Source organism: Lepidothrix coronata, unplaced genomic scaffold (assembly GCF_001604755.1).
Source record: "Lepidothrix coronata isolate B3197 unplaced genomic scaffold, Lepidothrix_coronata-1.0 Scaffold141, whole genome shotgun sequence".
Lineage (NCBI taxonomy): Eukaryota > Metazoa > Chordata > Aves > Passeriformes > Pipridae > Lepidothrix > Lepidothrix coronata.
In genome coordinates this window covers 413118-439692 of record NW_016690321.1, presented here as the reverse complement: position 1 = coordinate 439692, position 26575 = coordinate 413118, and the positions used below count along the sequence as shown (strand labels likewise).

At 44.0% G+C, this 26575-nt stretch overlaps 1 protein-coding gene across 5 annotated transcripts in view; it reads left to right on the top strand.

Annotated features, from left to right (window-relative positions):
• GRIN2B (glutamate ionotropic receptor NMDA type subunit 2B) overlaps positions 1-26575 on the top strand; it is a 212276-nt gene that overhangs the window by 112751 nt on the left and 72950 nt on the right. For all 5 annotated transcript variants that reach the window (XM_017827682.1, XM_017827683.1, XM_017827681.1 and 2 more), the window contains one exon: positions 19117-19231. In XM_017827682.1, coding sequence (XP_017683171.1) covers positions 19117-19231 — 115 coding nt within the window. The remainder of the gene's footprint in view (positions 1-19116; positions 19232-26575) is intronic.

Genomic DNA, 26575 nt, shown 5'->3' with positions numbered 1-26575 from the left:
TGGCTGGCATCAGGAAAGCTGCCCTCAGTGCTGGAGCTGGAGGGAGTGATGATTTCTGGGCTAGGACCAGTCCTGTTCTGAGTTAAGCAGTTCTTATTGCAGAGCTCTTCTCTTTAATCTATGGTTTGGATATCTGCTCTACTTTGAAACTGTGGAAGGCTGATGGGGCGTGTGGTGCATGTCTCTGCTGTGTGTGTGTGTGAAGAAAACACCCCACCCAATGTGCCTTCCATGCACCAAGAGGTTCTAGGGTAGGAAAACCCACTGATATTAACCTTGCACACTCTTTAGCTGTTGGTTTTCTTTTACTGAATGAATATCACATGTCCTCCCTTCATGCATCATCCGCCCTGCCCCCCCTGCTCTGGGCTTTACATCAGCCTCCTTAATAAGAAGTGCTCTGTTTTTAGTCTTAAGTGAGTGCCGAGCCCTTTGCTGCAGGGCTTACTGTTGCCTAAAGCTCTCATCTGAAATATCAAACTGGTTCCTCAGGCATGCTGCACACCTCTAAAGAGCCAGCCTAGGTGGGGTAGCCTGCATTGTGCATGGGGGTTCATAGCCCTCTCCCACCCCACCTCCACTCATTTTATTCCACATCATCATCAATGACTCGGAGATAGGAGTAAAAAGCAAATATTCCTGGTTTGTGGTTTATAGTAAATTCCTTCAGATAGTCAGCTGTCATACTGACAAACCTAGAAGAACCACACAAAAAATCATGTGTAAGAGAACCCTGTTATTAAAGGGAATTGGCAAGGATACACCCCTGTCAAGTTTAGCCCAGGACTGCCGCAAGTGCGGTGGGAAAATGTCTCCCTATCAAGTGGCATTAACCAGAGCATGCACCGAGAGATGCATCCTTTCTCTCACCTTTGTCCCTTCTACTCCACAATGATGCCTTTTGCACGGTGCTCTCAAGATGTTTCTTTCACATGTATTTCCGAGTCCTTCAGCTGCCTTCACCTTTATATTTGAGTTTGTTGATATTTTTTCCATCTCAGTATTAATTTCTTGAGACTTCCTTGCTTGACCCTCCCACACTTTGTTCAATATTCCAAGAACAAACAGTATTTACTTAGATAAAATGTGTGAAAGGCAAAAGGCTAAAAGGAGAGGACATAAAAATAGTGTCTAAATAAAAGTATGGAAATAGCTGCTTTAAGGCTTAAAAAGAAACCTGAATGGATTAGCCAGCTTTCTGAATAGGACTAGCCCCAACTATTACACAGGGACTGATAGGAACTATAAAGGCTCATGCATCAATTCTGCAGAGAAAGGAGGTTCATTTGGGCAGTGATAGGAGGGAATTGCAGATGCTCTCATAACTCTGTTCCAGATTGGGAATCTTCTGTCACCATTGTCATGGCTAATGAAGAAACTGATGCACAGGGCAGGGCTCTGAGGTGGAGAAGGGCTGATCTTTAAGCAACTCAGTCTGGCCATATGATTACCGTTCACTCCAAGCCTTTCATCCCTCTGTTTTCTACCACATGTCCTGGTGCGAGGAAAGAACTGCAGCTCCCTCTCCAACATCTTCATCAGCTTTCTTTCACTCTTCCAGCTGTGCACCTGAGCTGCTTATGCCATGGGTCCCTCTGCCTATGCCTAGGGCTAGCTCTTGACTGAAGTAGTGGGAGGGCAGATACTGTGGTCAGGGGCCCCAACAGGCTGCTGGCACCCATTGAGGCTCAGTGGGACGGAGACTCCAAAAGCAAGGAAGTTCCCTGCAGTATCTAAAGCAAGGCTTCTTAGCTCAGATGTCCATACACATTGGCTCTGAAATGCTGGGCTAGGAGACTCAGAAAAACTAATCCTTGTTTGTGAAGTTTTTAATATTTCTAAATACTGCTGTCTCAGATCCAAAATTTTCCCATGCCACAACACTCACACTTCTCCATTCAACCATTCTACATTCACATTTTTTGTCCTTCACTCTTTCCTCTCTTGGTTGAGCCTTCTTCCTACTCTTTACCCATCCTATCTAACTGCAGGATGACTTAGTGGTTTTGTTCAGTTGTTTTTTATTATGCAATTTGTTAGAGTAACTGAAAAGACCTATTGCTTCTTTTTTAAAGGTGGAGCTAAAAACCTCTGTGTGTATGTGTCATTTGGGTGTGTAAGAATGAGTGACTGTGACATGAAAAAATAGGTGACAAGTAAGGTAGTGATCATAGTTTGGTGTTTGGATCCTTCATTGGAAAATGGATAGGGAAAAAATTACATAAGTTGGCCCTCTTTTGAGTGGAGGGCTGTACCAGGTCACCTACAGAGGTCCCTTCTAACCTGAATTTCTCTCTGACTCTTAAAATCTTGTTTGCTGTAGTGATATTTTCATCCTCAGGTGTGTTTTTATTTGCGTGTCTCACAGTGCATGCCATGGTGGGACTGGACAGTATCTGGAATATTGTTGTCTAGGCACAGAAATCCAACCAAGTGTTTCTTCATTTATGGCCTAAACAAATCTTACTTTGCAGGAGAGCCCAAAATTGCAATTTGAAGAGCTCACCTGTAGAATGTTTTGCCAATCAAGAGCTGCAATGTCAAGTGGGGTCAAAGCCTTTACAATTTCAGAGAGCTAAATGAGGGCTTGCAGATAGAAGTGGAACTGCAAGGCTGAAACTGGACCCATGCACAAATTTTTCAGTACAGTTCTCTCTTTTCCTGTCAAAATGGTTCCCTTTACAAATCTCTGTAGGCTGCACTTGATCTTTTTAGTCCCTGAACTGCCCATCATAGCACCTCTGCTTCTTCCTAGAAACTCAGCTATTCTCACATGTTTTTTTCCATGTAAAAATAAGATGAATCAAAGAGAAGGGGGACATGATGGCAATTTCAGTGTTTCTAATCATTTAATGTTTTCATTCCAAGACACTGTGATAGCCACAAGAGCCTTGATTCTGGCTTTCTATAAAGACACTGAGAGGGTTTTCAGGGATATCAAACAGTTTAATTTTTTTAGACATTAAGAAAGCAGGGTCAAGAAACACTTTTCTGAATGACTGTCTACTTGATGTACCATGGCAATTGACCCTCTGGAGGCCCTGCAAGCCTAGCTAGCCTCTGATGTCCCTTCTCAGCTACCTCTGTCAGAACAGCTCTAGAAGGACTGAGTCTGGGATTGACAGATGACATTTGCAAGTTGAGAGGCCAGGGATGCTCAGAACATTATTCCAGGGCCCACTCCACTGAGCTGCGTCCCTGCACAACCTCCGCTATGTAAACTTCCTCTTTTTCAGTCACTAACTACTGGTCTTGGTGGCAGTGTTTGTGCATGGGATCCAGGAGCTATGAGGTCCTTATCCCAGCTCTCAGCTTTCACCTTGACCTGCCCAACAGACCCAAAAGAAACCTATAGCTTTGCCACCCTGTCTCAAGCTGTTTTCTATCACCACTATCATCTGTGGCTGTTTCGTAGCCAGCTGAGGCAACATGTTTTGGAGTGGGTCAGCCTCCCCTCTTTCACAGGAGCTATTGGAAGAGCTGACTGCAAACAGATTTTCACTGCCCCAGTGCGGACTGATGTCAAACAGTGCCCAATGAGAGCTGACAAGCTGACAGACCCGATCTGTCAGTGGAGGATGAAGGGGGGGGGAAGAGAACATCTCTTGCGCACGCCTTCAAGAGGCAGAGAGTAATTTCACAGATGGGCCAGCAAAGCTCTTGTAAGTGATACAAGTCCATATTTAATAGCCTATTCATTTCTGTGAAGGCAGACGCAGGTGCGGGGGATACAGGGATAAAATAGTTCAGTGCCAGGCACAAAGAAGGTGAGTCCAGGGGCAGGCTCCTGTTTGGTACTGTCTCTGACCAGTAAATAACTGGGAGTGGGCTGGCTGGGAACCCCTGCTGAGCTCAGAAGTTGAAGGTCCCTGGAATCAGACTTCAGGCCACAAAATATAATTCTGTCCCCTTTTGACTTGTACATCCTATATTGCAGAACACTCCTGAAGAGTAGTTGTGATGGTGAAGTCAGAAAGAAAATACTTGGTACTGGTTCCTTTTATTAGTGCACTGTTAGTTGTTGTATGCACAGTGAAGGGCTCTGGGCTGAGCGCTGTCCTGTCTTCATCACCTTTGATAAAGACGAAGACTCAGCTTTGCTGGAGAAGGGAACTTCTGTCCTTTGGGTAGGAATAACGGTGTTTTCTCATCCACTGAGTCAGAATTAGCGCAGAGTGGAAGCCCTCCTCGTTTTCTTCTGCTCATGGGGCATGGTTCCTTGGCCAGGATCCAAATCAGACCACAGCTCACAGCTAGCTATGACTGAGACTTGAACTCACCTGGGCCTACTACCTTTGCCCAATGTCACTCCTTATATTGGCCTACAGAATGACTCCAACACCTTACTTCAAGATTTTAAAGGGACCCTGCCTGAATAGAAACACTGCTTGTGAGATCACCTGTTTGAAATTGGTCCTAACTGAACAGACTTGCCAGGAATTTCTCAGTATGTTTCTGTGCTGGAAACGCTCATTGCCAGGTCATGTTGAGCTTCTTGTCAGATCTTGTCAGATCTGGAAATCATCACTGAGTTGGCCTTGATTTATTGGTTGCTTCCTAATCAATGTCCATGTGAAAAAACTAATCCCGTGCTGACTCTTTTCTGCATTGACCAGTTTACTGCCTAAGTCCATAACAGGTCACTATTATAATTTCCTTTTTCTTCCTCCAAGATGCAGACTGGTTTTAGATCCCCCTAACAGTTGAGGTAAGCGTCCAGGCCATTAGTGACAATTTTCACCCTGATGCTGAGTTTATGAAGGCATTATTGTGGTAGCTTTCTGTCAGACAGGAATACAAGTTATGGAAGTTATAGAGCTCAGAAGAGTCAGTCAACTGCTCTGCCCTCATCAGGAAAGTTAGGAAAAATTCTGCTACTGTCCATGCTCATTCCCTTTATTCCCACATAACATGACTAGATAATTTCAGAAGTAGTCTGGAGGCCTGGGTTTGGCCTCCAGAACCAGTAATAAGCAGAGCAGTGCAGACAAATCACTTAGTGGTCCAGCAGAGCTGCAACTGGGCTCGGAACACAATGGCAGGGATTTTAGTTCTGCTGTAGTATTATCTGCAGGCTGGCTGCTTTATTTCATCCGTGCAGATGATTTAGAGAGATGAATGATCAGAGCACTTTGAGATCCCTAGCTCTGAAATATATGTTGGGAAACCAAGCTACTGTTGCATTAAAAATTAAACTACTTCATTGGTGCTGTACTATCAGTAGTAATCTAGACATATAACTTTAAAGTAGACAAACCAGGCCCTTTCTGTTTGGTCCGTGTTCTTTTCTGTGATGAAGTGGAAACTGACATCTCCTTTCTTTATAACTGCCTGATTTGCAATCTCTCTCCCTCTTCCCCCACCCTCACAGCAGCCTGTCCTCATACTACTGATTCATTGTGCAATCAGATGAGTGACAACAGATGCTTCAGGAGAAGGGAATCTTCCTCCACAATTTGCTTAGCCAGTTGTGTGGTTGGAGTAGGAGTCAATTCCTTCCTGCCGTCTGCAGCCGTCTGCAGCCTAAAACGACTCATCCATCCCTTACCATGCTAGGGGTACAACTATAAATACTAGCAAGGGTACAGAGAATTTGCCAGCCCTTTTTAATTTCTTTCTCCAAACTCTGTTTTTGACCATTTCTTATGGCAGCAAAAGGCTTTTGATAAAATACAGTGTGGAAAGAGGTGTGAATGGCTGATCGTTCATTCCACCCAGCTGCCTTCCCTCCAAGTGTTGCAGAAAAGGGTTAGAAGGCAGTATTAATTTATTCACTGTGTGCTTCATTTCCATTACCGGAATCTCCTCAAATTTTTCATTGGGCTGCAACATTGTGGCATCTGTCCTGTCTTAGAGATAGGTTGGGACATATGTTGTTCTGAGTGGGACAAACAGAGTTGAAAGGGACCTGGCCTTGTACAAATGTGAACCCAACAACTTTTAGTCAGTCACAACCCTTCTTCCTCAGTAGCTAAGTTTGCAGGGAAGTAACATTTCCATCTCGATTTCAGTGATTAGGAGTGACATCCTTTTCTACAGCCATCTGGGGTGTGAAAACAAATACATCTGCGTGGTCCAAATCGATCCAGAAAGGTGGAAAGAAAACCAACGGCTATCAGAAAAATTATCCTTCTTTGCCTTGCTCCTTCCCACCCGCTCTGGTTGTTTCGTTTGCTGATCTGTATTTCCTCCCACTCTTCAACTGGGCCAAATTTGGCTTTGTCTGTTGCAGGTGAGGGCAGCAGGAGTGTCAAGGCTGTTGGGGAAGGGGAAAAGGAGCGGGACTGGGGTAGCCTCGGGGCTGGCCAGGTGACTCCCCCAACCCCTCGCAAGCCCCACTCCAAGTTCATTTCTAGGATCCTGACTGACTCTGGCAGTTGGCTGCCGATGCAGGAGGGTTTCCATGGCAATGTAGCAGTGCTACTTGCTCCCTCCTCAGTGCTCTGCCTCCCATTCCCTCCCTCTCCCTCTCCTCGCCCCCCTCCTCAGCCCTCCTGTTTCTCAAGCCTGTTGCCATGGAAAAGTCATAATCCACAAAGAATCTCAGATCCCCCACACTTGTTGGGGTTTGGGTTTGTGGTTTGGTTTCTTTTTCATGTTAAAAGTTTGGTTTTCAGTTCAATGTGTGGGTAGGGGAGGCTCCATCTGCCTCTTCAAAACCTTGTTCCTGGGCAAGAGGGATGTCTTTGTCGTGGACCTGCAGGTCCTCCTGCAGCGAGGGTGGTGTGAAGCTGTGGAGGGCAACTCCAGCTAATGGCCATCCCACCAGGATTGTGGCTTTGAGAAGTGCTTATGTGACACAGGAGTTTGGTTTTTTGAAGGGATCATGTCATTTGGCATCTGGAGTTTGAATCAATGACGTTTAAGCACCCAAGACATGTTGGAGGAAAAGGAGTGAGAGATTTCTGAAAGTGATCATGGTGACTGCTGCCAACAGAAAAGGGTGCAGACAACTCATACACTGCCACAATATGCACACAGCAAGAGCTGTGGGAATGATGCAGCCAAAGGTATGGAATGAGACCAGAACTAGAGCCCACATTATTCCACCTGGTGCTTTTGCTAGTTCCCAAGCTTTTAGGCTATGTCTACAATCTATCAGGACTTTTGTGTGAGGTTTGTGGATTATGTTTTAGTTTGTTAGCTTTAGCACCCATTAAAGGTGAAAACGGTTAAATTTCTGCTCAGATTAAATGAACTTGCCTAGATATCTCTGAAAAACACTGGCATACTCTGACAACTGGTTGAACTGAAGGGAGCTGGGGTATGGTAATAGACGTGGAGATTGATCCTCTGATGCATTCTGGTTTGACTCCCAGCATGCTTTCTTGTTTCTACCTCTGCTGTGTTCAGGCTTCCTGCTGTGGACACTATCCTGGGATACTCAGATGCTTGCTGGAAAGCCTTGTTCATAGTATTTCTAGGACCAAGGAGTCCTGTAAGCCTCCAGAGTAAAGAAATATTCTTGTGAGATTTCCCACTCTCACTGTTCAGGAGAGAGAAGTATAAGGATTCAGATAAAAGATCTCAAAGTTGGACCTTGTATTTATCTCAGACTTCCCGACAGTTTTTTATTGGACGCAATGTTAGCATCATGCCTGAGGCTTCTTTAAAGTGACCTTTTCTCAGAGGAGAAGCAGAGAAGTAATTCAAGATCAAATGCAACTCCAGAGTAAAATGACACATTAACTTCACTGAAGATGCAGCAGCACAGGCTGAAGTTGACTCTCTCACTTTTCTTATTCAGAAAACACCAAGGGTGCACACTTTGTTTCTTTTTTATATAGTCGACTACATTCAGGTGGCCTGCTGCAGACACCTAATCTATGCATCGTGGCTACCTCTCCCTGCTGTCTGTGTGTGCCAGGCATCTGAGTCACTTGCTGCTCGCCTGACCTCAGATGCCATAATAGTCACAGTCTCTAAACTGGATGTGTGGAGTAGGTGATGGAGTATAATGTCGAGTCTTCTCAGACTGCTGGAAAAAGTATTGATTTACAAAACCATAAAGTCACAGTGCTAGGTCATTGTAGCTCCTTTTCTTTCGGATGAATCCCTGGAAGGTGATGGATTTCCAACTACAACCGAATGTGGTTTACCCAACAGAAAGCAAAAAGCCTGATCTGTCAGCAATGCTCTACATATTTTCTTGTGGATATGCCTTTACCCTGTTCTAGACGAACATAATTTCTTCAGTCCCATGCCCTGGGTTGTTTGTCTACTTATGTCTTCAGCCTTTTTGCAACACTGCTGAGGAAGAAGCCTGAGTAGTTTCAGTGAAATGTTGGGCACCTGTCAGGTGGATCCCATCTCTATGTTTCACAGAGGGTCCTGAACATTTAGCAGCAGGGAAAAAATATTCAGTCACTGCCAATCTGGTCTAAGAGGTGAATTTTTGACCAGAAGGCAAATATTTTCCTTCTTTTTGCACCTGTCAGGCCTCGGGTTTGGATCCCAAAAGGTTTTCCACAGCACTGTAGGAGAATGTAGGAGTGCACTGACCATATCAGCAATCACAGTCGCCCTCCTTGTACCTAGCAATGCTTTGTGTAGCCCTGTATCTCTCTCTCTTTTACCAAAAGATTACAACTTGATTTAACAGAGCCTGGACTACAAACTACATCACAAAACACTCTACAAAGTTAATAATACAAGGCACAAGTCGGATGTGATATAAATGATGTAAATGTGTGAACTCTGAGTAGGACTTTGGAAGTGTTCCCAGCCATGTTCAAAATGTACCCATGATATTTCTATCTCCCATATTGGGAACCCACTAGAGGCAGGCATAAAAGACTTAGGTTGAGTTTATTATCCATATTTATCATTCATTTCAGAATAGCATCTTCCTCCCACACTGATCCATCCTCACAGCGCTACATATGCACCCAGCTCAAAGCTTCACACCCTGGCTTTTGGGGCAAGAGTTGAGGACAGTGAGAGGATGGTGAGATAGTCTTGAAGTATTCAGTGTGTGCTGGAAAACCCAAAATAGATGATGCAAGGGAATATGGACTCTGTAGCTATACAGGTAGAATTAATGATAAAGGTTTGCAAGCTGTCAAGTCATGGGACTTTGGGGCAGAAAGGAGGCATGCCTGAGTGTAAGAACCCATGTGAAAGACTGGAAGGAAATTCTTGGTATTTATCTCCCTTTTATATTTTCCCAGCGTTTGAAAAAGGGATGATGTCAGTGGAAGAAGAGCACAAAGGTGTTATTCCTGTGACTGGCGTGGGGATAAGCAGTGGCTGAGGGGCTGAGGGCAAGGTAATTTTTGAGTTGGGACCTGGAGTCCAGGGAGCACTCAGGTGTTTTCACAGTCAGAGCAGAGAAAGTGCTAGTGGTTGCACAGTTGAGCTGGCTGCAGTGAAGGCAGCAGTGTGAGAGCAATGGCTGTGTTGGAAATACTGATGAAAGTGGCTGTTGCCAACAAAGGGCCAAAGGGAAGGATGGCAGAGATAGCAGTTTGGGTGGAGAAGCATCAGCATAGGGAAGGTGCTGATGGTGAGGAGGGTACTAATTGCAGTAAGTGTTTCAGTAGTGTTTGGAGTGCTAACTAAAAATGAGGACAAGGGTGATAATTACAGAAAGGGTTGTAAAGAGGAAGAGGAGGCAGGCTCGTGGAAGAGTGGTGAGATCTGACTACGACACTTTGTAATGAAGAAGCCACTGCTCAATGTTTGACTACAAGGGTTTCGGCTCTGGTATTAAGTGAAGCTGTGTTTTCCTCATGTGCCAGCTTGTGACTTTCTTGCTTCTCCTTCTATCTTACTCTTCACTTTATTTGCTACTGCAGCATTTTCCCTCTTTGCATGTAGTGTGGAGAGAAATGTGTAAGGTTTCACATAGGAAAAAAAAAAGAAATCTTAATTTAGACATTTCTCCACTGGTGATGCATCCTGTGTCCCTTGTCAAATGCTAGCTGGGATGCCTTCTTGGGAAGGAAGAGGTTTTCCTTATGCTGCAAGGAAAAAAATCACAAGGAAGTTTAAAGGGGAGGGTGAACATAAAAAAATAGAAAAAAGAACCCTAGTAGTTCTGAGACCTTCCTCAGTCCAAGGAAGGGTTAATGCTTTAAATGCAGTGCAATTTCAGCGGCACTAAAGAACACGTTTCCATGGAAACGTCAACCCACAGAGGGAGAGAAAGAGGGAGAAAGGAGAGGGAGCAGCAGTGGAGGGAGAGAGGCTCCTCTGGCAAGGGAAGAGCAGCCTCTATACCCTCCCTCCCCAGTTACTGACAAGAGTGATTATTGGTTTATTTTTCTGAGTCGATTCCTCCTTGGAGATCTGATAGGGAAGAAAGTGATAAGGTGCCAGCTTGGCCGAACTGCTATGGACCCAGGAAAATCCAGTCACAGTTTCTGGAGTGAGTCTCCTTGCTGGTGATGATGACTCTGCTCCTGCCAGCACTGTGAATTTGCTGCCCTTGCAAATGTGCGAATGCTTTCAACACTTGATAAACTTTGAATAACCCCAAAATCGCTTGTGATTTCTCCTTGGGTCAAAAAAGTTAAGTTAGTCTGCTGTTTCTGAGAATGTACTAAAGGGATTTATTTCAGTTTCTCCAGCTGGTTTAGCCTTGCCTGGCTTCTGGCAGCAGTGAGATGGACCTTTCTGGCAGATTTGAGTGGTTTTCCAGAAGCAAAAATGTCCTGAAAGCTCTACAGGTAAACTGATGTGTTCACCTGCTTGCTGGTCTTGACTCCCAGGACAGAAACTGGAATGAGCTCCAAGTAAATGGGTAAATACCAAGATGCCCTGTCGGCTGACTCCACACCAGCACACCAGCCACCTTCAGAAGACCAAAGAGGTTTTTGACATGCACATCTACTTGGCCAGTTTTTTAAGTTGTGGTCTGCAGCCATGTGGGAGGTTTCAAGGGGATGTACAAAAATAATTAAGAAAAGTAAGACTGCTGTCAGTGGGATTAAATTCACTGCATAGGGACAGTAGTTCAAGTGGAATATTTTTTTACAGTTCTGCAAATTGCCAGAGCTTGAAAGACATCATCCTGGGTGAAAAAACACTGTGAAGAGCCTCTTTTGATTTCTGTTCTGTGACTGCTTCTCCTATCAATGATTGTATGATTGTGCCCTAAGACAGATAAATAGATCTGAAGGACATCTCCTAACCCTTCGGTATTTGTCCTATCCTAGTGGTATGGCTTTCATCAGTGACCTGTTAGCTGGTGCCAAGACATAATTATGACCCACTGTCAGTAGTTCTGACAAATGTAATTTTCCATGATTTTAGTGCTCCATGTAAGCTGAATTTTAGTCCTTTCAAGTGGGAGAAATACCTTGAAAACTAGTTTTACTTTGGAGAAAACTGATATGTTATCTGTTCCTAACGAATAAGGAAGGATGTAAAGATGTAGCAATAAAAAATAATACTTTATAAAAGTAATTAGCAAGAATTTATTAACTCTTTAAAGCTTTGCAGTTTGATCTCATTTTGGACTGAACATTTAGTTTTTATTTTATGTGGTCACTGTAACAATTTTGACCTTAAAGCTAATTTTCTATTAGCTATTTTCTGTTACTTAAAGGTTTGATGAGTCAATTCAGAAGTATATTTGTTTTTATCAAAGCTTTTATGGCTAAAAAAACCTTTCTGAAAAAAACTGATTTCCTATGACATTTATAAGTATTTCCAGCTTTAACCAGAGTCTGCTCTTAAAACACTTTTCTTATATCTGTTTTATTTCCAGTGAGGCCACAAGATGTGAAGATATATTCTCTAGCTACTCAGGACTATGTCATTTTTCCAGGGAAAAAATAAAAATACCAAAAAAGGACATAATTTTGGAAGAAAACAATACTTGTTAATCAAATATTTTGGGGTTAAAACAGAATATTTTGACATGGAAATACTATTTGCTGTCTCTTGTGATTAGGAGCATGGGAATTTTATATTCCTATTTCTCCTTCACAAAACTTGAACTAAATCTTTGGTGATATTCCTTTGTCTGTTGAGGTGATACTTTTCCTTGTAGGATTCTCTCAATGTGGCACATTACAGATATGTTTTAATTGGGGATCTTGTCCGCAAAAAGAGGGCATGAAAGGTGTCATGCAACAGACTAGACTGTGTGGGAGCATAATGGTGCCAGAAGCTTCATCTTCTGTCCAATGTTATTACAGTTTTTAGATCTTATGTTTCTTTTTCTTTCTGACAAAATGTTGACCTCTTCCTAAGAAAATGTTGTTCTAAATTCTTATCTCTCTTTCCCACTTAAAAAATTGTTTTGGTGGATAATTTTTCATGGTTCTGGCCTTTGTGAAAATAAGTTAGTCTGGATACATGTGAGACAAATTTGGCTTTGATTGAGTTTTCAAGATATTGCTATGACCAGCATAGTGGATGGGGCAAAATGAAGACTTATTTTGCCCTTTTTTCCATAAACAGGTCACCTCATCCTAACGTATATTTATGTTTCCTACAAGTGATCTAGGTCTCACAGTCTAGCCTTGGTACTGTCAGCAGCGCCCTGGTAAAGGGAGTGTGCAGTGCCACTAGACCCAAATGATCCAATTTCTATTAAAAGCAGTAACGGAATAGGATGAAAAGCAAATGGGAGATCAGAGCCTAGATGATATTATATACATGGAGGAAAATGTTATTGTGAAAACTCTGAAGCTTACCGAAGCAGCTGGACAAGCAGACTTTTACCTAGGTGTTACTACTGTCATTTCTGCCCCAGGTTGGAGCTGACCCCATGTTCCCCACTGAGGGGTAATTTGGTGACCCTGCACAATGAGTCCCCCCCCTCTGTCTGCTGTCTGAGGGATATCTGTCTGTGATGCAAAACCCTGTACTGCAGTGATGAGTTTCCTCTTATGTTTTCAGGAGTGAGGCTGGAGACTGCTCAGGATGTGGAAAGTGAACTTTGCTTCTCATTCTTGGGAATGGTCCTGTCTCATTAGGATCAAGCAATGTGTGTAGGAAAGCAGCCCTGTCATTGCTGTGGCTCCCTACATCCTCTAAGGATAGATATATCATCAGTCCCCAGGAACTGTCATCTCAAAGTCTTTCTGAAATGACAAATTCATGGTAGATAAATAGAAGAAATGGGAAATAAAGTGGAAGTATCATTTTTTTTATGATTAACAGAGAGAGTGACGGAAAAGTTTCATCCTTCCACTGTATATAGGAACTGTCACTTGGAAGTCTTAGCACACATACACATTGCTTTCAAAACAACTTTGCTGAATATGATGGAGAAACAGCAAGGACAGTTCAGTAGAAATTCATCTTCCACCAGAAATGGTTATTTCAGTGGTCAGAATCAAACACCAAGAAAATTCATCTTCCTAGAGGTGAGGGACCAATCTCAGCGGATTGAGCAGTATCATTCCATTGATGTCAGATGAATATCACTGATTTATTCCAGTCCAGTAGCTGCCCTCTTGTCTTCTAAAAAGGTGTGGACAGCAGAGGCAAACCAAATTAATTTCTTATATTTCTGTTATCTTTTAGCCTGAGGGATATTTCTTAGTCTAGATGATCTTCTTTTTGCTTAATGAACACAATCTTGAGCTCTGGGCATTTCTCTAAGGCTACTGGTCAGATTGGTTCCCAGTGGTAATTTAGGCTATAGCTTGGGTAGATTTTCTGGTGCTGGATGCCTGCACAATATGGAATTTGGCTGGTCTCTTTTCTACTTGTGCTTTCTTTCTTGCTGTTCATCTCCGTGTATTCAATGGTAACACTGACAGTGAAACAGAAAGAAACAAGTGAAGATGAGTGAGATACCCCTCGTATAATCCTTTAAGATTTAATTTTCATAGTTAATGATTGTTTCTGGTTTTTTCCTATCTCGTTTTGGTTTTGCTCTTCATAATAGCAGAGAGAAGACCATGCCTCTTGTTACATAAAATCAGCTGCACGCATGCCCTTTGCATGGAGTCCTTTCACTCTAAATTGTACCTGACACCAGACAGATGTTACACAGACACAACCAGATGTGCCTCCTTTCACAGCTCCACCAGGCCACTGGCAGCACAGCAGTGGGAGGGACAATGCAGGGCAATGAGCAATGAGAGAATCTCTGAAAGGCTCAGCCAGGGTCAGTACAGTCCATGGCAAAATTTGATTGAAAACCAGGCAGAGCCCGTTCTCACCTTTTTTTGGATTGAGCAATTGGCTTTTAGTATCCTGTGGAGACTGTCTTAACTCAAGAGACCTCATACACACACAGCTGGCTCTGGATGGCTGTTGAGCAAGTGTTGGCTGTCCTCTAAGGCAGAGGCAGTCACGGAATTTTTGAACAAGGGTACGGAGAAATAATATCTATATTATTCTAAGCTTTCCATGGGTTTGGAGAATGGAGGTTTAAATCAGAAGTTGAAGGGTAGTTTTCTTGTTAAAAATTTACACTATTTCAGTCTCCCAGATGAGAGCAGAAGGTATTAACGACATAGCTAGTGCTGGTTAAATCTTTATCTGTCAATCACTTGCCACTTGAAGGTCAGAATTCCCATTTGTAGATAGCTATACTGGTCCTAAACTCCCTTTTCCCTGTCCTTTGAGTTCACTGGTCTTTCTGTCCATCCTTATGCAGGAGCAGGCTTGAGGGGGGGGGAAGGACCTGCTGGAAGGCTGGGCAGATGTACTTTGCTCTGGCTGTTTGTATCAGGCCAGGCTGGGTAGGTCTTGCTGGTGCTGAGCGAGGGAACGTGGTTTGGACCTGCGGGCACTCGTACTGAAATAAAGGAACGTGCCTTTTTTTGCTCTTTCCTGGGCATGAAGTCAATCTGGGAAGGCAGCTATGCCTGTTCCCTGATACCTCTGGCTAGTGAGTTTTTAATGCTGTCTCTAGGGGGGAAAAAATGCTATTTCTGTGGGGTAAAGGCCTTTCACTGCCTTCATCTCACTGCTCTTATGATTTGCCTCAGTGTTTTCCATTACAGTGAGTTTCCCAACAGGATGATGGTGGTCTGCATCCCCATCCATTTATCCTGCTTCACACTCCATCTGCCTTTTACCCTGAAAATCTACTCTGTCAGAGGTATCTCACAACTTTTCCTTCTCCATCCTCCACCTAAACTCTGTTTTTCCCTTGTGTGCTGGGCTGCTGAGATTACTCCCCAGTGCTGACTGTGGAGAGGCTGTTTTACTTATATGGTCTGCCTTATTCAGGGAAGCAGTTGATGTTAGGATAATCACGCTATTTCAGACAGCCTGTTTGTCTCATTGAAGCATAACAAGCACTGACAGGACACAGGGGAGAGTGTGTGTGTGTGGTGCACACGTGTGAGGCAGGGAGTATGACGGACTGAACCGATGCAATGTCCAAATTTGCCCATCCAGTCAGCAGGCTCAGGAGGAGCTGATTCCCTGCAAGGTACTGAAGGCAGAATTAGGAGTGGTTAGAGCTAATTTCAAGTGTATCTCCTTCACATCTGTCTCTAGGGCAGAGAAAAATTCTGTTAGCACCCTTTCTGTGTTCCCTCAAGCCCCCTGCGCCTGCCACATTTGCCTCTTCAGGCTTTCTCCAGCCCTGGCTGAAACCATTTAAAATGTCATCATCTCTCTGCTGGTCCTAAATTGGCCATCTGATGTGGTTTTAATGCTCTGTTTCCTATGCCAACCAGACTTCGAAACACTCTCCATTAACTTGCAGGGCTGACAGCCTTACATCTAGGATGGGTGATGTTACCTCAGAGCACAGGATGGGGACTGGGGTCCCCTGAGTTTGATTTTCTTTGTGCCCAAGGGTATGTCCGTTCTTTTTGTTCCTGCCTGCTTGTCTATACCACAGGGCTCACAATGTCAGCCTGTTTCCACAGTGTTGTGGAATGTTAAGTATATGTTTTGCTCCCACACGTTTGAGTTTGGGCATTGTGTCTGCTGCATCTCCACTGGGCTGGTGAAGGGCTCAACCCTTCTGTCCTTGCACCAAGCAGCTCCAGAAATTCCCACATAAGCAAAATCTTTTGCAGAAAGGTGCTTCTAGGAAATTAAATTAAATTGCCTGTGTCTGCCCCCACTGTGCCCTCTTTGTCTTTATGTCTCTCCATCTTGGAATTCCAAACATTCAGGGACTCATGAATTAAGACCTTTACAGGCACAGCTTCATCCTGGTTTGCCTCACCTGCGTGCACAGTCTGCTGCCCTCGCACTGTGCCCCTATTACAGCTGGTGGCTCAGTTCAGACATATCACGGAGTCTCTCAGCCCCCTGGTTGCCTGTTTAGGGACTGAAGTGCGTGTAAGCTGTAGGGAGGAAACAAATTCCCCTGGCCAGAGCAGGCAGCAGTAGTGCTGGTGTAGGAGGGCAGCAGTGCTGCTGAAGGGGATGACTATTGCTGCAGTAATGATGAAGGGCAGAGCCACTCGAGTGTGGCTGCCTTGCAGCATGTTGCTGACTTGGTCTGCCAGGGAGTCCTTCAAGCCGTGATGCTTTATCATATCGGCTCAGGACACCCAAGCAAGCCCCGCAGATCCCTGTGCGCTGCTTTCTGCCTATATCCCTGTGTTGGGTGGCAGGATCAAAAAGGTGCAGGTGTACAGGGAAAGCTGAGGGAAAGCCACTTCTCCTGCACTCCCCCTGCAAACTTTTGTAAACATATTGCTAATGAGTTCTAGAGAAAACCCTCTGAAGAGTTATTTTGTAGACTAATTTCAGTCATTAAGGTGGAAAGCAAGGGATTTTAGTGCTTCTTTAAAGGTAAATCTCAAGATAGCTGCAAGGATTGGAGTTGTTGATGATCCCTCCTTGATTATTATTAGTGGTTCTAATCTTTCTGGTGGAAAATGAACAGAAATGACACCCTCTTGTCTCATATCTGTTGCTGATTTCTGTGAACTCTTCTTGTCAGGCTGTGCAAAGGAGATTCCCATAATGGAATCATTCTTGGATGTGAGGGGAAAGAGGGCTGAAAACGGTTTAATATTGGTGTTTGTTTAATTAGGTATTGGCACTGCTTACTCACTGACTTATAAAACTACAGCTCCCATCAGGCTAATGGCATCCTCATCTTCTTGGAGCCTTTCTTTGTCTTTACTCTGGTGGCCAGTGCAGAGAAGTCATGAAGTGAGTGTAGTTGTAATCTTGGTCTACTGGAAGAATCTTCCCACCACCGGAGCCCTAACTAGGTATTGTAGGGTGCACATGCCTGGCGATGGTCTCTGCGTGACATTCCTCAGTACCAGAGCAATGCATGCAGCTGGGAAAGAAATGCCAGAAAAAGAGCATGTGAAGTGCTGAGATGGGATGTTTTACACCTTTACAAAGAATTGCATGGCTCAGATTTTCCACGTGGAAGATGTTTCAGGGTACTCTCAGTGTTTGGGTGCTGAATGGCTCTGGTGTTTGGAAAATAACCAGTAGTCTGCCTTTGAATATCATCCTGTTACAAATCTTTCATGCTGGGCTCCCTTATGGCTGTGTTTCCAAAGCTGTGCACATCCCCTGAAGGTCACAACATGGAGCAAGTGTGGAATTTCCTTTAGAAATAAACATAATTGCTGATTGCACTTGGCATTGGGGAATTAGTGAATGAATTTGGTTGATTAATGGAGTTAGAACAAAACATTTGAAAAAGGAAGAAGTGGAAATCATGACCTGGTTTTTTATTTGCTTGAAGAAGTTTCCCTGATACTAATGCTTTCAATAGATTAGCAGGGAGGTCTCTGCGAGCAGATTGAAACCCACTGAAAAAATCAGACTTTCCCCCCCTTTTTTATTTTCTTGAAATTGGTTCAAATTGAGTTCAGAAGGGACAAATTGAAGCTGAATATTAGGAAATGTTTCCCGATGTCATGGTGTAATAGAGCAGAAGAACCTCTCACGTCTGTAATAGAAATGTTGCTTGTGTAATTTATAGAACTGTGCGAAGTAGGGGAGGGAAGAGTCCTGGGGCTAGCCCTGCAGGCAGCTTGGTCACCTCTGTCTCTCACAGTGATGTGATGCTACTGGTGCCAGAGCAGGTTTATAAAGGTAAAATCTACTTCATGCAACAAGATTGTGAATTGAAGTGAAATATATGAACAGGGGAAACTGTCAGAGTGCCATGGAGATGTCATATAAACCACTGAACTGTGAAATGTGTATTTGCCTCCTCCTCTTCCCCACAGTGTCTTTCTGGATGGTCTGACAGTTCAGGAAACAATAGCCCCAATTCTTATTTACAGCAACATCACTTTAACATGCTCTCATGATGCAGCAAGGCCTTGAAATCAGTGTAGCTGTAATCTCAGTCCACCTAAAGGTCTTCCCTACTGCCAGAGCTCAATAAAGAGGCTTTAGGATAAATGAGATTGAAGCCTGGACTATTTAATAGTCCATTTGTACAGCTGACATGAGATGCCCTAAAGGGGAGTGCCTTGTGCAGAAATGAAGGGGCCTTTCCAGACAAAGAGAATCGTTAATGTTGGCTGCAGGGCTGATCACCCTTTAATTTGATCTTACTGGGTGTAAGGCATGACTCTGTCCCTAGGAAAAAGAACTTTTACTGGGCTCTCAACATCCTTGTCCCTATTCCTAAGCTTCTTCATAGGATCACTTTGGGCCCCATGAGGTGTGCTGGCTCTGATAGGGATAGAGCTTCTTGTAGGTGTGCTGCTCCTTCTTCTGCTCTCCACAGCTTCCCTAATCATTACCTTGATAATTGGGCTGGAGGGAGGCTGTCTCCATTGCTTCACCTGTAGGCCATCACTGTCCTCAAATGGCCTGCAAAGTCTCCTTTGGAGAGCGAGCAAAGTGTAGGCTGTGGAGTGTGTTTACATAGCTGATTGCTATGGATTCCTCTGCCCTTTGAGGTAAGAGGTGGGACTATGGGCACGTGTATATGTGTGTGTGTCTGTGTGCATGTGTGTATGTGTGTGTGAGTGAGACTCTTAGAGTTCTTTCAGGAATTCCTTGAGAACCAACATAGCACATCATTTCCCTATTACAGTCACAAAATGGGGGCAGTTGCCTTGCCTTGCCTGATTGTCCCAATTCCTGGAGTAATTGTCCTGTTTCTCTGTCTCCCTTCCTCTTAGGTTTTCCAATGTTTGCACTGTGCTCCTACTCTCCTGATGTAAGTTGCAGGAGGGAGGCAGGCTCTTGTTTTGAGTTTGGTTCCCAAGCAGTAATGGTCTCCTTTCTCTTTTCTCTTTCCTACAGGTACCTGATCAATGTCACCTTTGAAGGCAGGAATTTGTCGTTCAGTGAGGACGGATACCAGATGCATCCCAAGCTGGTCATCATCCTTTTGACCAAGGAGAGGAAGTGGGAGAGGGTAGGAAATGTTTGGTAATTCTCAAACCGTGTCAGGGAAGAGGATGGAGGAAGGCTCCAGGCGAATAATCCCCTCCACCCTTCTGTAGTTCTTATTAAGGGCTGGCAATCTGCTTCTTGCATCCTGGACCATTGGTATCTCCAGTACCCAGGCTGCTGTCATCTCCATGCAGGATGCCATTACATCCTTCCATTAGCATGCATAAAAAATTCATCAGCTTCCTTTCTGTAACGTTTTTCCAGCCTTTCAGAGGACAGACCTCCTCCGTACCATGAGCTTGAATGGCAGAGACAGAAAATATTTTTTTGTATGGCTTGGAGGCAGTGAAGTTCTGTATGCTAAACAGCTATGATTGACTACAGCTACACTTAGTAATATATGCCAGTGTTAACTATGCTTGATATATCTGGCCAGTGTCATTTGCAATGGGACGGTGCATTAAGTAGGACGTGAACATGAGATCATATCGAGTTGTTCAAAGATCCAAATTTGCATATTTTGGAATATTTTGCATGTAACCCAAAGCACCATTTTAGAAATGGTGCGGATTTCCGAGTTAGTGTGAAGTTTTGGTTTGTTTCACCTCCCACATAAATGTCAGTGGTCCAGGTTCAGAACAAGCTCTCCTGAAGGGTTTCAATTGAAGCAGAGGGGGTAGTTTGAAGGCTAGGAAAATGAGATATAAAAAAGTGATGGGGGTGAGAAGTCAGAGAAAAAGCACTGAGAATTCAGCAGAACACTGACAGATATGAAGCAGAACTTGGTCTGGATGTGATCATGCATATGGCCTAGAAAAATGCCCCTTTGTCCCACCAGGCACAGAAAGTCTTCTCTCCTTGGCTGCTTGAAACTCATGGAGTTTCAAGTGGCCTGCATGGTGAAAGCAAGGAAGAAATTAATGGTGAAATGAGAATGAAACAGAAAGCTGTCAGGAGAAGTGTGTTCAGAAGAGGGCTGGAGGAACAACTTTTGAAGGAGGCAGAAGAGCCATTAGTGCCCAGCAGGCATTAAGGTCTCCCAGTAGTTGCAGGAGTTTGGGAAGAAAGTGAAAGGCCCCAGCTTGTGCCTGGCTTCCAGGAGGATCTGTCTACCTCATGGTCTTGGCACTATGTGGACCCGATGAGAGCGTATGGTCTGGCAGAGTTAGAGGAGGTCTCAGTGGGGCAGGAGTGTGAGGAAACATATAGCATGGCATCAGCGTGTGTGGACAACTCTTGGACATAGTTGGAGCCACACTGTCTGGATACTGCACAGGGGTTAGGCATGCAAAGCTCAGGCTGCAGAGACCTCTTGTCAGGCTCTGTCCATAAGTCAACTTCACTAAAGCCTACTAGGCAAAGTCCAAGAGGATTTGTTCCTAGCTGGCACTAGATTTGTTCTCTCAGGAGAAAAAACTCCATTGTCAGAGCAGGAAAATAAGGCAGTAGCAGCATGAATCCTGCTAGGGATTATTATTAGCAGGGCTGGCTATGGGGAATCTGTTGTTGGAATGCTTTGCAGTCTCTGGGGAGGCACAGCTAAATACAGTCCTGTTTTTTCTTGCCTGTCACATGCATTACCCTGTTGCATCCTTAGTGAGGGCTTGGTGGCATCCAGGAGTGGTAAGTGGGATTGTTCGGTCTCTGAGAGTGTATCCTTGGTCTCTCAGATGAACCAAACAATTAATGGAAGGGATCCTGGTGATCTGGAGTGATGGGGTTAGACTTGGGCCCTGCCTGAGCCTTACTATCCGTGGGGACTACTTGGCATCCATTAAACCAAACCAATTCTTCATTTAGTAGAAGTTGAGGTTGGACTGAAATGAAGGTATGATGAACTATGGTAATAGTCGTAAGAAAAGCACAATGGACACAAATGCTTTATCTTGAAGTGGGTGTCTCAGTGAGAAGATCAGATTATTTTAATCCAGGTCTGAGCAGGTTGAATTTTATGCTGGCAGGTTCTTCCTAGAAAACACAGAAGTCATCTCCAACATGTTCTGATCACAGACAAAAACCTTTCATACCTGGAACCTCATGCTCTTTTTCCTAATTTTTTTTCCATCCAGCAGAAATGCAAACATTAAAATATAAGTGTGAAAAAAGAGATTGTGACAAAGATCATAGTTTTGTTCCATGTTTGCAGAGAGTCAGGCAAAACAGAGTGCTGGCCCTTAACAACAGCTCCCAGGCAATGCCATAATACAAGACAGAAATTATTCATATATTATTAGCACATAATCCCAATACCTTTATAAGTGCATTGCTTTACAGTGTAAGATTGTCCAGATTCTCACTAATTTTATGTAAATTAGGAAGATGCTTTGTCCTGGCAACTTTTAGGCAAACACTCAGGCAGTAGGAGTCAACAGATGAAAGGCTGCATGGGAAACACTGATTTGGTTCAGTTGTGTGCATTCACTAGAGCTCAGTCTTTACCTACATTGCTGCACACTTTTATCCATAATCAGATGCTGTGCCTAGAAGGAACATCAAGAGGTCATTTAGTACTTCCCTGTGCCCAAGGGAGGGTTCAACTAGACTAAATTATTCCTGACAGATGTTTGTGTCACCTGTTCTGAAAGACCTTCAGTGCTAGAAACCCCATGAAATCCTGAGTCAATCTCTTCCAGGACTTCTTTCTCCTTAGCCTGCTAGGTTTTTCTGACGTCTAACCTAGATTTCCCTGGCTTCAGTTTAAGCCTATTAATACTTGGCATCTCCCTAATGGACAGAGATAATTGTTTATTTTCTCCCCCTTCTTATCTTCCCTATGTGGGTTTGAAGGCTTCTATCATGTTGTCTCCCAGTAATCTCTGCTGTAGATTAAACAAGAATTTGTTCAGTCTCTCCTGGTAGGTCATGTTTTCTAGTGTTCTCATTGTTTTTATTAGTCTCCTCTGGATTTAGTAACACAATTTGCAGCTCTGTACAGCTTGGTGCAATTGATTCTTGAAAGATGGCAAATAGAGAGATATGTGTCATGGAATACATTTTAACGATACATTTTAATCCAGGTGTGAAGTCTTCCATTTTCTGAGCAGCAAAGATGCAGACAGTGATTGAGTTGTTTCAGGATTTCAGGTCTGTGAAATCTTTTGCAATTTTGATTTTTTCATCCCAATTTGGGAATAAATATCTCAAAACCTCACCAGTTATTTCAGAACAGGAATTCCTTTTCCAGAAGAGCTGCAGCTGACCCCAGACTCTGATGATGATAAATCCCTCACAGGTCCTTCCAACAAGCTGAAATCTTCCGGGGCTGACAATCATGAAAGAATTTCTCAAGTAGAGAAACCATTTTCTGCACAGGGGCAGTAACCTGAACTCTTCTGCTGTTTTAACCATGCTTCCTCATGAGAAGCAAATGTGATGCCTTTTATTCACTTCTCTGTTCTCTGCTCCTTTGGGGCAGCAGGTTGCATGCCTTCCCTCACTACTTTTAATCAGCTAGTTAGCAAAGCTTGTTGCTTCACTGGCCAGGCAGCCTAGATGTGCTTTGGGTGCCTAGATGCCCCATTTATCATAGAGGTGCAGGTATGCAGATGGAGGTGGTGAAGGGGGTCTACCCTTATGCCCCGCGAAGGGCCATGCCTCAGTGCAGTGATGAGCTGGGGCCAGAGGTCTTACAGGGTGAGCTAGAGGCTTGGTACTGCACTAGGTTTTGCGTCGGTGGGTTGTGACGTTTCGTGTGGGAAGTTTTCACCCAGGATTTTAATTCGCTAGTTGCCTTTCTCCTCTGCTCTCCTATAATCCCACGTATGATGAGGACTTATTTCTGGGTTCATGATCCCTTCATGAGAGCTAGCAAGTGCTGCTATCTCCAGCTCTTGTTCACATCCTCTTTCTCTACTGAGTCAGTGCACAGCAGTCCTGTCCCATTAGCTCCCAGCTCCTCCTATCTGCTTCCTTACTTCCCCCCCAGCAAACCTGGGGATGACATAAATGTTATGATCACTGAGGCCCCCTCTGCAATTCTTTCTCTACTTTAATTTCTAGTTAGTTTTGCATCACTTCTATCAGTAGGTTGTGCTCAGCCTCTCCTTCTGCTGCTGCTTCTCTGCCTCTTCTCTTAGGTGTGTCACTGGGAATTCAGAGCACCTTTCCGTGAGGCTCATGATGCCAGCTTCTTGTGCCATCCCACAGAGCCCTTAGATTTGCAAGCTCCCTCCATCTCTTATCATTAACTCCTTGCTCTATTAACCATTGCTCCATTAACTCCTCTTCCTATCTGGACGAGCAGAGCCCCAGGTGATGGGTTTGGTCAGGGTGCCACTACAAGCCATCTTAGAGGACAAATGGGAAACTTATGTTGAAATATTCATTTTCTCCGCTGCATGTGCTAATCTTCTGCCCCTATCAACCTTCACTCCCCTCAGCAGATAAAATGTTTACCTGCTGCTGCTCCTGTAATTATCAGCATTTGACTTTTGAACTCTTGAAAATCAATTAGCAGCATCTGTTCTGCTTCCTCTAGCCATCAGTGTGGACATGATTGCAAACTCAGACAGGCTGCTCTTAGCCTGTACCCTTACACCATCACACATATTAGTGCTCCCTGGGAATGGGGCCATTTGCTCTGACACACTGTCGGCTACCTCAGTGACTGTAGACTCCCAGGACTTCCTAATGCTGCAACAGGGTGGAAAATGGTGCCACTACTCTCTGCCTCATGGGCTTTCCAGAAATGCGTTCAGCCTTGATCATAGTCCGTGTGAGTTTGTAAGCTTGTGTGACCCTGTCCCTAGCTTGGGACAGAGCAGTGTTATGCCCATCCATGCTTAGGGTGTGAGAGGTACCTGCAGAAAGGAAAGAAGGATTTGGAAGAGAAAAATGAAAAATAAAGATTTCTTTTATCTAGAAAAAAGAGGAAAGGTATCTTTGGATACCTAAATAACTGTTAAAAAAAGGACATTATGGTCAGTTGCTTTTCATGCCCACAGTAGGCAGAAAGAAGAAGAGACACCTTGCTAAATTTCCAAGCAGAAAGATTTCAGTTAGATATGTAGGGAGCTGTCTAATTGTTGGCATGGTGAGGCTCATTTGCTGGTAGAGGTTCATTTGCTGGAGGACACATAGAAAAATATCCAACAGTGTGGGATCTCAGTCTGTCTTGTCCTGCCTCAGAGCTGGTGTATGCAGTAAGTGATCTCTTGTGGTTCTCTGCCAGCCTACATTTCTGTGATTAGATGAGCAAGGTGAACCTGAAGAGTGTCTCATAAAAAACCGCTTAAATGATAGGAGGGAAAACCTGGGTTATGGACAAGCTGATCAGCAAAAACTTCAAGCCTGGTCCAGTAAGGACTTAATTTCTGCAAGCTTCTACCATGTACCTTTTATATGAGCAGGCAGTTGGCACACAAAGGCTGTTGTGGATGGCTGCAAACAAAAGCCCTTATGGAGGTACTTGTCACGTCCCAAAGTCTGTGTCTTTGAAGAACTGATGAACACCACAGAGATGCTGAAGAGGCTGTAGCATTTGATGATGATGCAGCCTTGGGGCCTGATCTCAAGTCTTTCTGTGCACCAAAAGAAATAGTCAGTATAATTTCTTTGTGTGCTTCAGTGTTCCAGTGGCAAAAATAACAGGGGAGAGGGGGAAGAGGACTGAAAATCTGATCAGTATTCTTGGCTTTTAGTAAGGGTCCATGTGGCACTCACTACTGCATGAAGAACCAAAATGAATCATGTATCTGTTATATTGCTTAGCATAAGGAAGGATTTAGATTTTTTTTATTTCACTTTCTTAAAGAAGAAAAGCCTTCTTAAGAAGGCTCTTTAAAAATAAGACAGGAACAAGAATGTAGGGCTATAAGGTGAAAATCGCAGCTGTACAAATCCAAGCCTTCTCTGAAGGCCCTCCCCTGCCTTTGGAAAGATGACTAGATTGCGCGAGACAGTTTCTTCCTCGTGTTGTCTGGTGCCCACCTAAGCAAGCCCTTCTGATTACTTACACGTGTATGCACAGGTATGTTTACCTTTATGGGGTAGAATTTACTGCCTTTGATCAGGTTCTGCTCTGTGTGTGGAGTTTTGGCATCTTGCCTGCATGTCCAAAGAGGAAATGATTTTTTATTCCACTGACTCCTTTTACAGTGAGACAAGATTGGATTGTTTTTGCCAATCAGTCTTGTTTTGCTAATTTCGCTGTGTACATGGGGATTCATGACTCATTGTCCCTGAGGAGAAATGGCATAGGAGCTTGTTTAAACCTACTCAGAGTTAGTGACTGATTTTGTTCCCATAGAACCAGTTTTTAGAAGGATATAGCTTCACTTAGGGCAGATGGACTGTTCTGGGTTTAAGCACATATGGCTGAAATTAAAATGGGAGTCTGTTACTTGCGTTTCCCCCCTTAAAGTGTTCTTTCTGGACATTTTTCTAAGAGACCACAATTTGCCAAATGCCTTACTTCTCATTAGACAGCAGGCTTGCATCAAAGAATACATATTTTATGGATACCTCACTCCCAAATGAGTGTCCCTTAGAAACCTGATTTAGGTCACATCTGATGGGTCTGTTGATGACCCTGATTCAATCAGACAACCAGATGGCTTTATTTGTGCACCTATGCTGCACCCACTGTCAGGATTTGGCCTGACTTCTCATAATTGTCCAAGATGTAACTGTATGTATTTGTGGCTAATTATGGCCATGGTGATCTTACCCTGACTCCTAAGGAGAAGGGCAGATGTGAGTGCCACACTAAGCTTTCCTTATCAGATGATAAATGGAATAATCTTTCTGAAGAAGCCTCCTATGTAAGTCTGCTGGACATACTGGTCAAACGGTGTCTTTGATGGATTACTGCATCCTGCAATAATAAGCTAGTCTAGCTCTTTGACCACCAAAGGGTGTCTTCTCCTAACCACTGTATATTATGTCAGTATAAGCTGTTCACTCTCTTTGCCTCTTGCTGAAGCAGTTCCTGACTTTGTTTGCTTGAATTTTGGAGTGTATTTATATGATTCATGAGCCTGCAGAAAATACTCTGGCTCTTCTCCACCAGACCCTACTCCTTGGCTACCGAAGGGAATTCTTACATTAAACCAGTGACAGCTTCTTGGAGAGACCTTGTCTTCTTATGCAAATCAGATATTGGAATATCTGGAGATCTTTATTAAACCTGGCCTGTAGTTACAGCCTCCTGTGCTGGTGTAGCTGATGAGGGTGATAGTAGCCATCTGACCTTTACTGGGGTTGCCAACCTGACTCCTTGGACAGGGGAGCCCTGGGGATTGTGCCCAGTGTACTAATGTGATAACATCCAGCCACAGGAGAAGGCTGCTCTTACCGTGGTTGTATTCTGGATGAGAGCTCTAGTCTAGGACTTTCTTTCAGCTGACTCGCTCGTGCCATGCAGTGA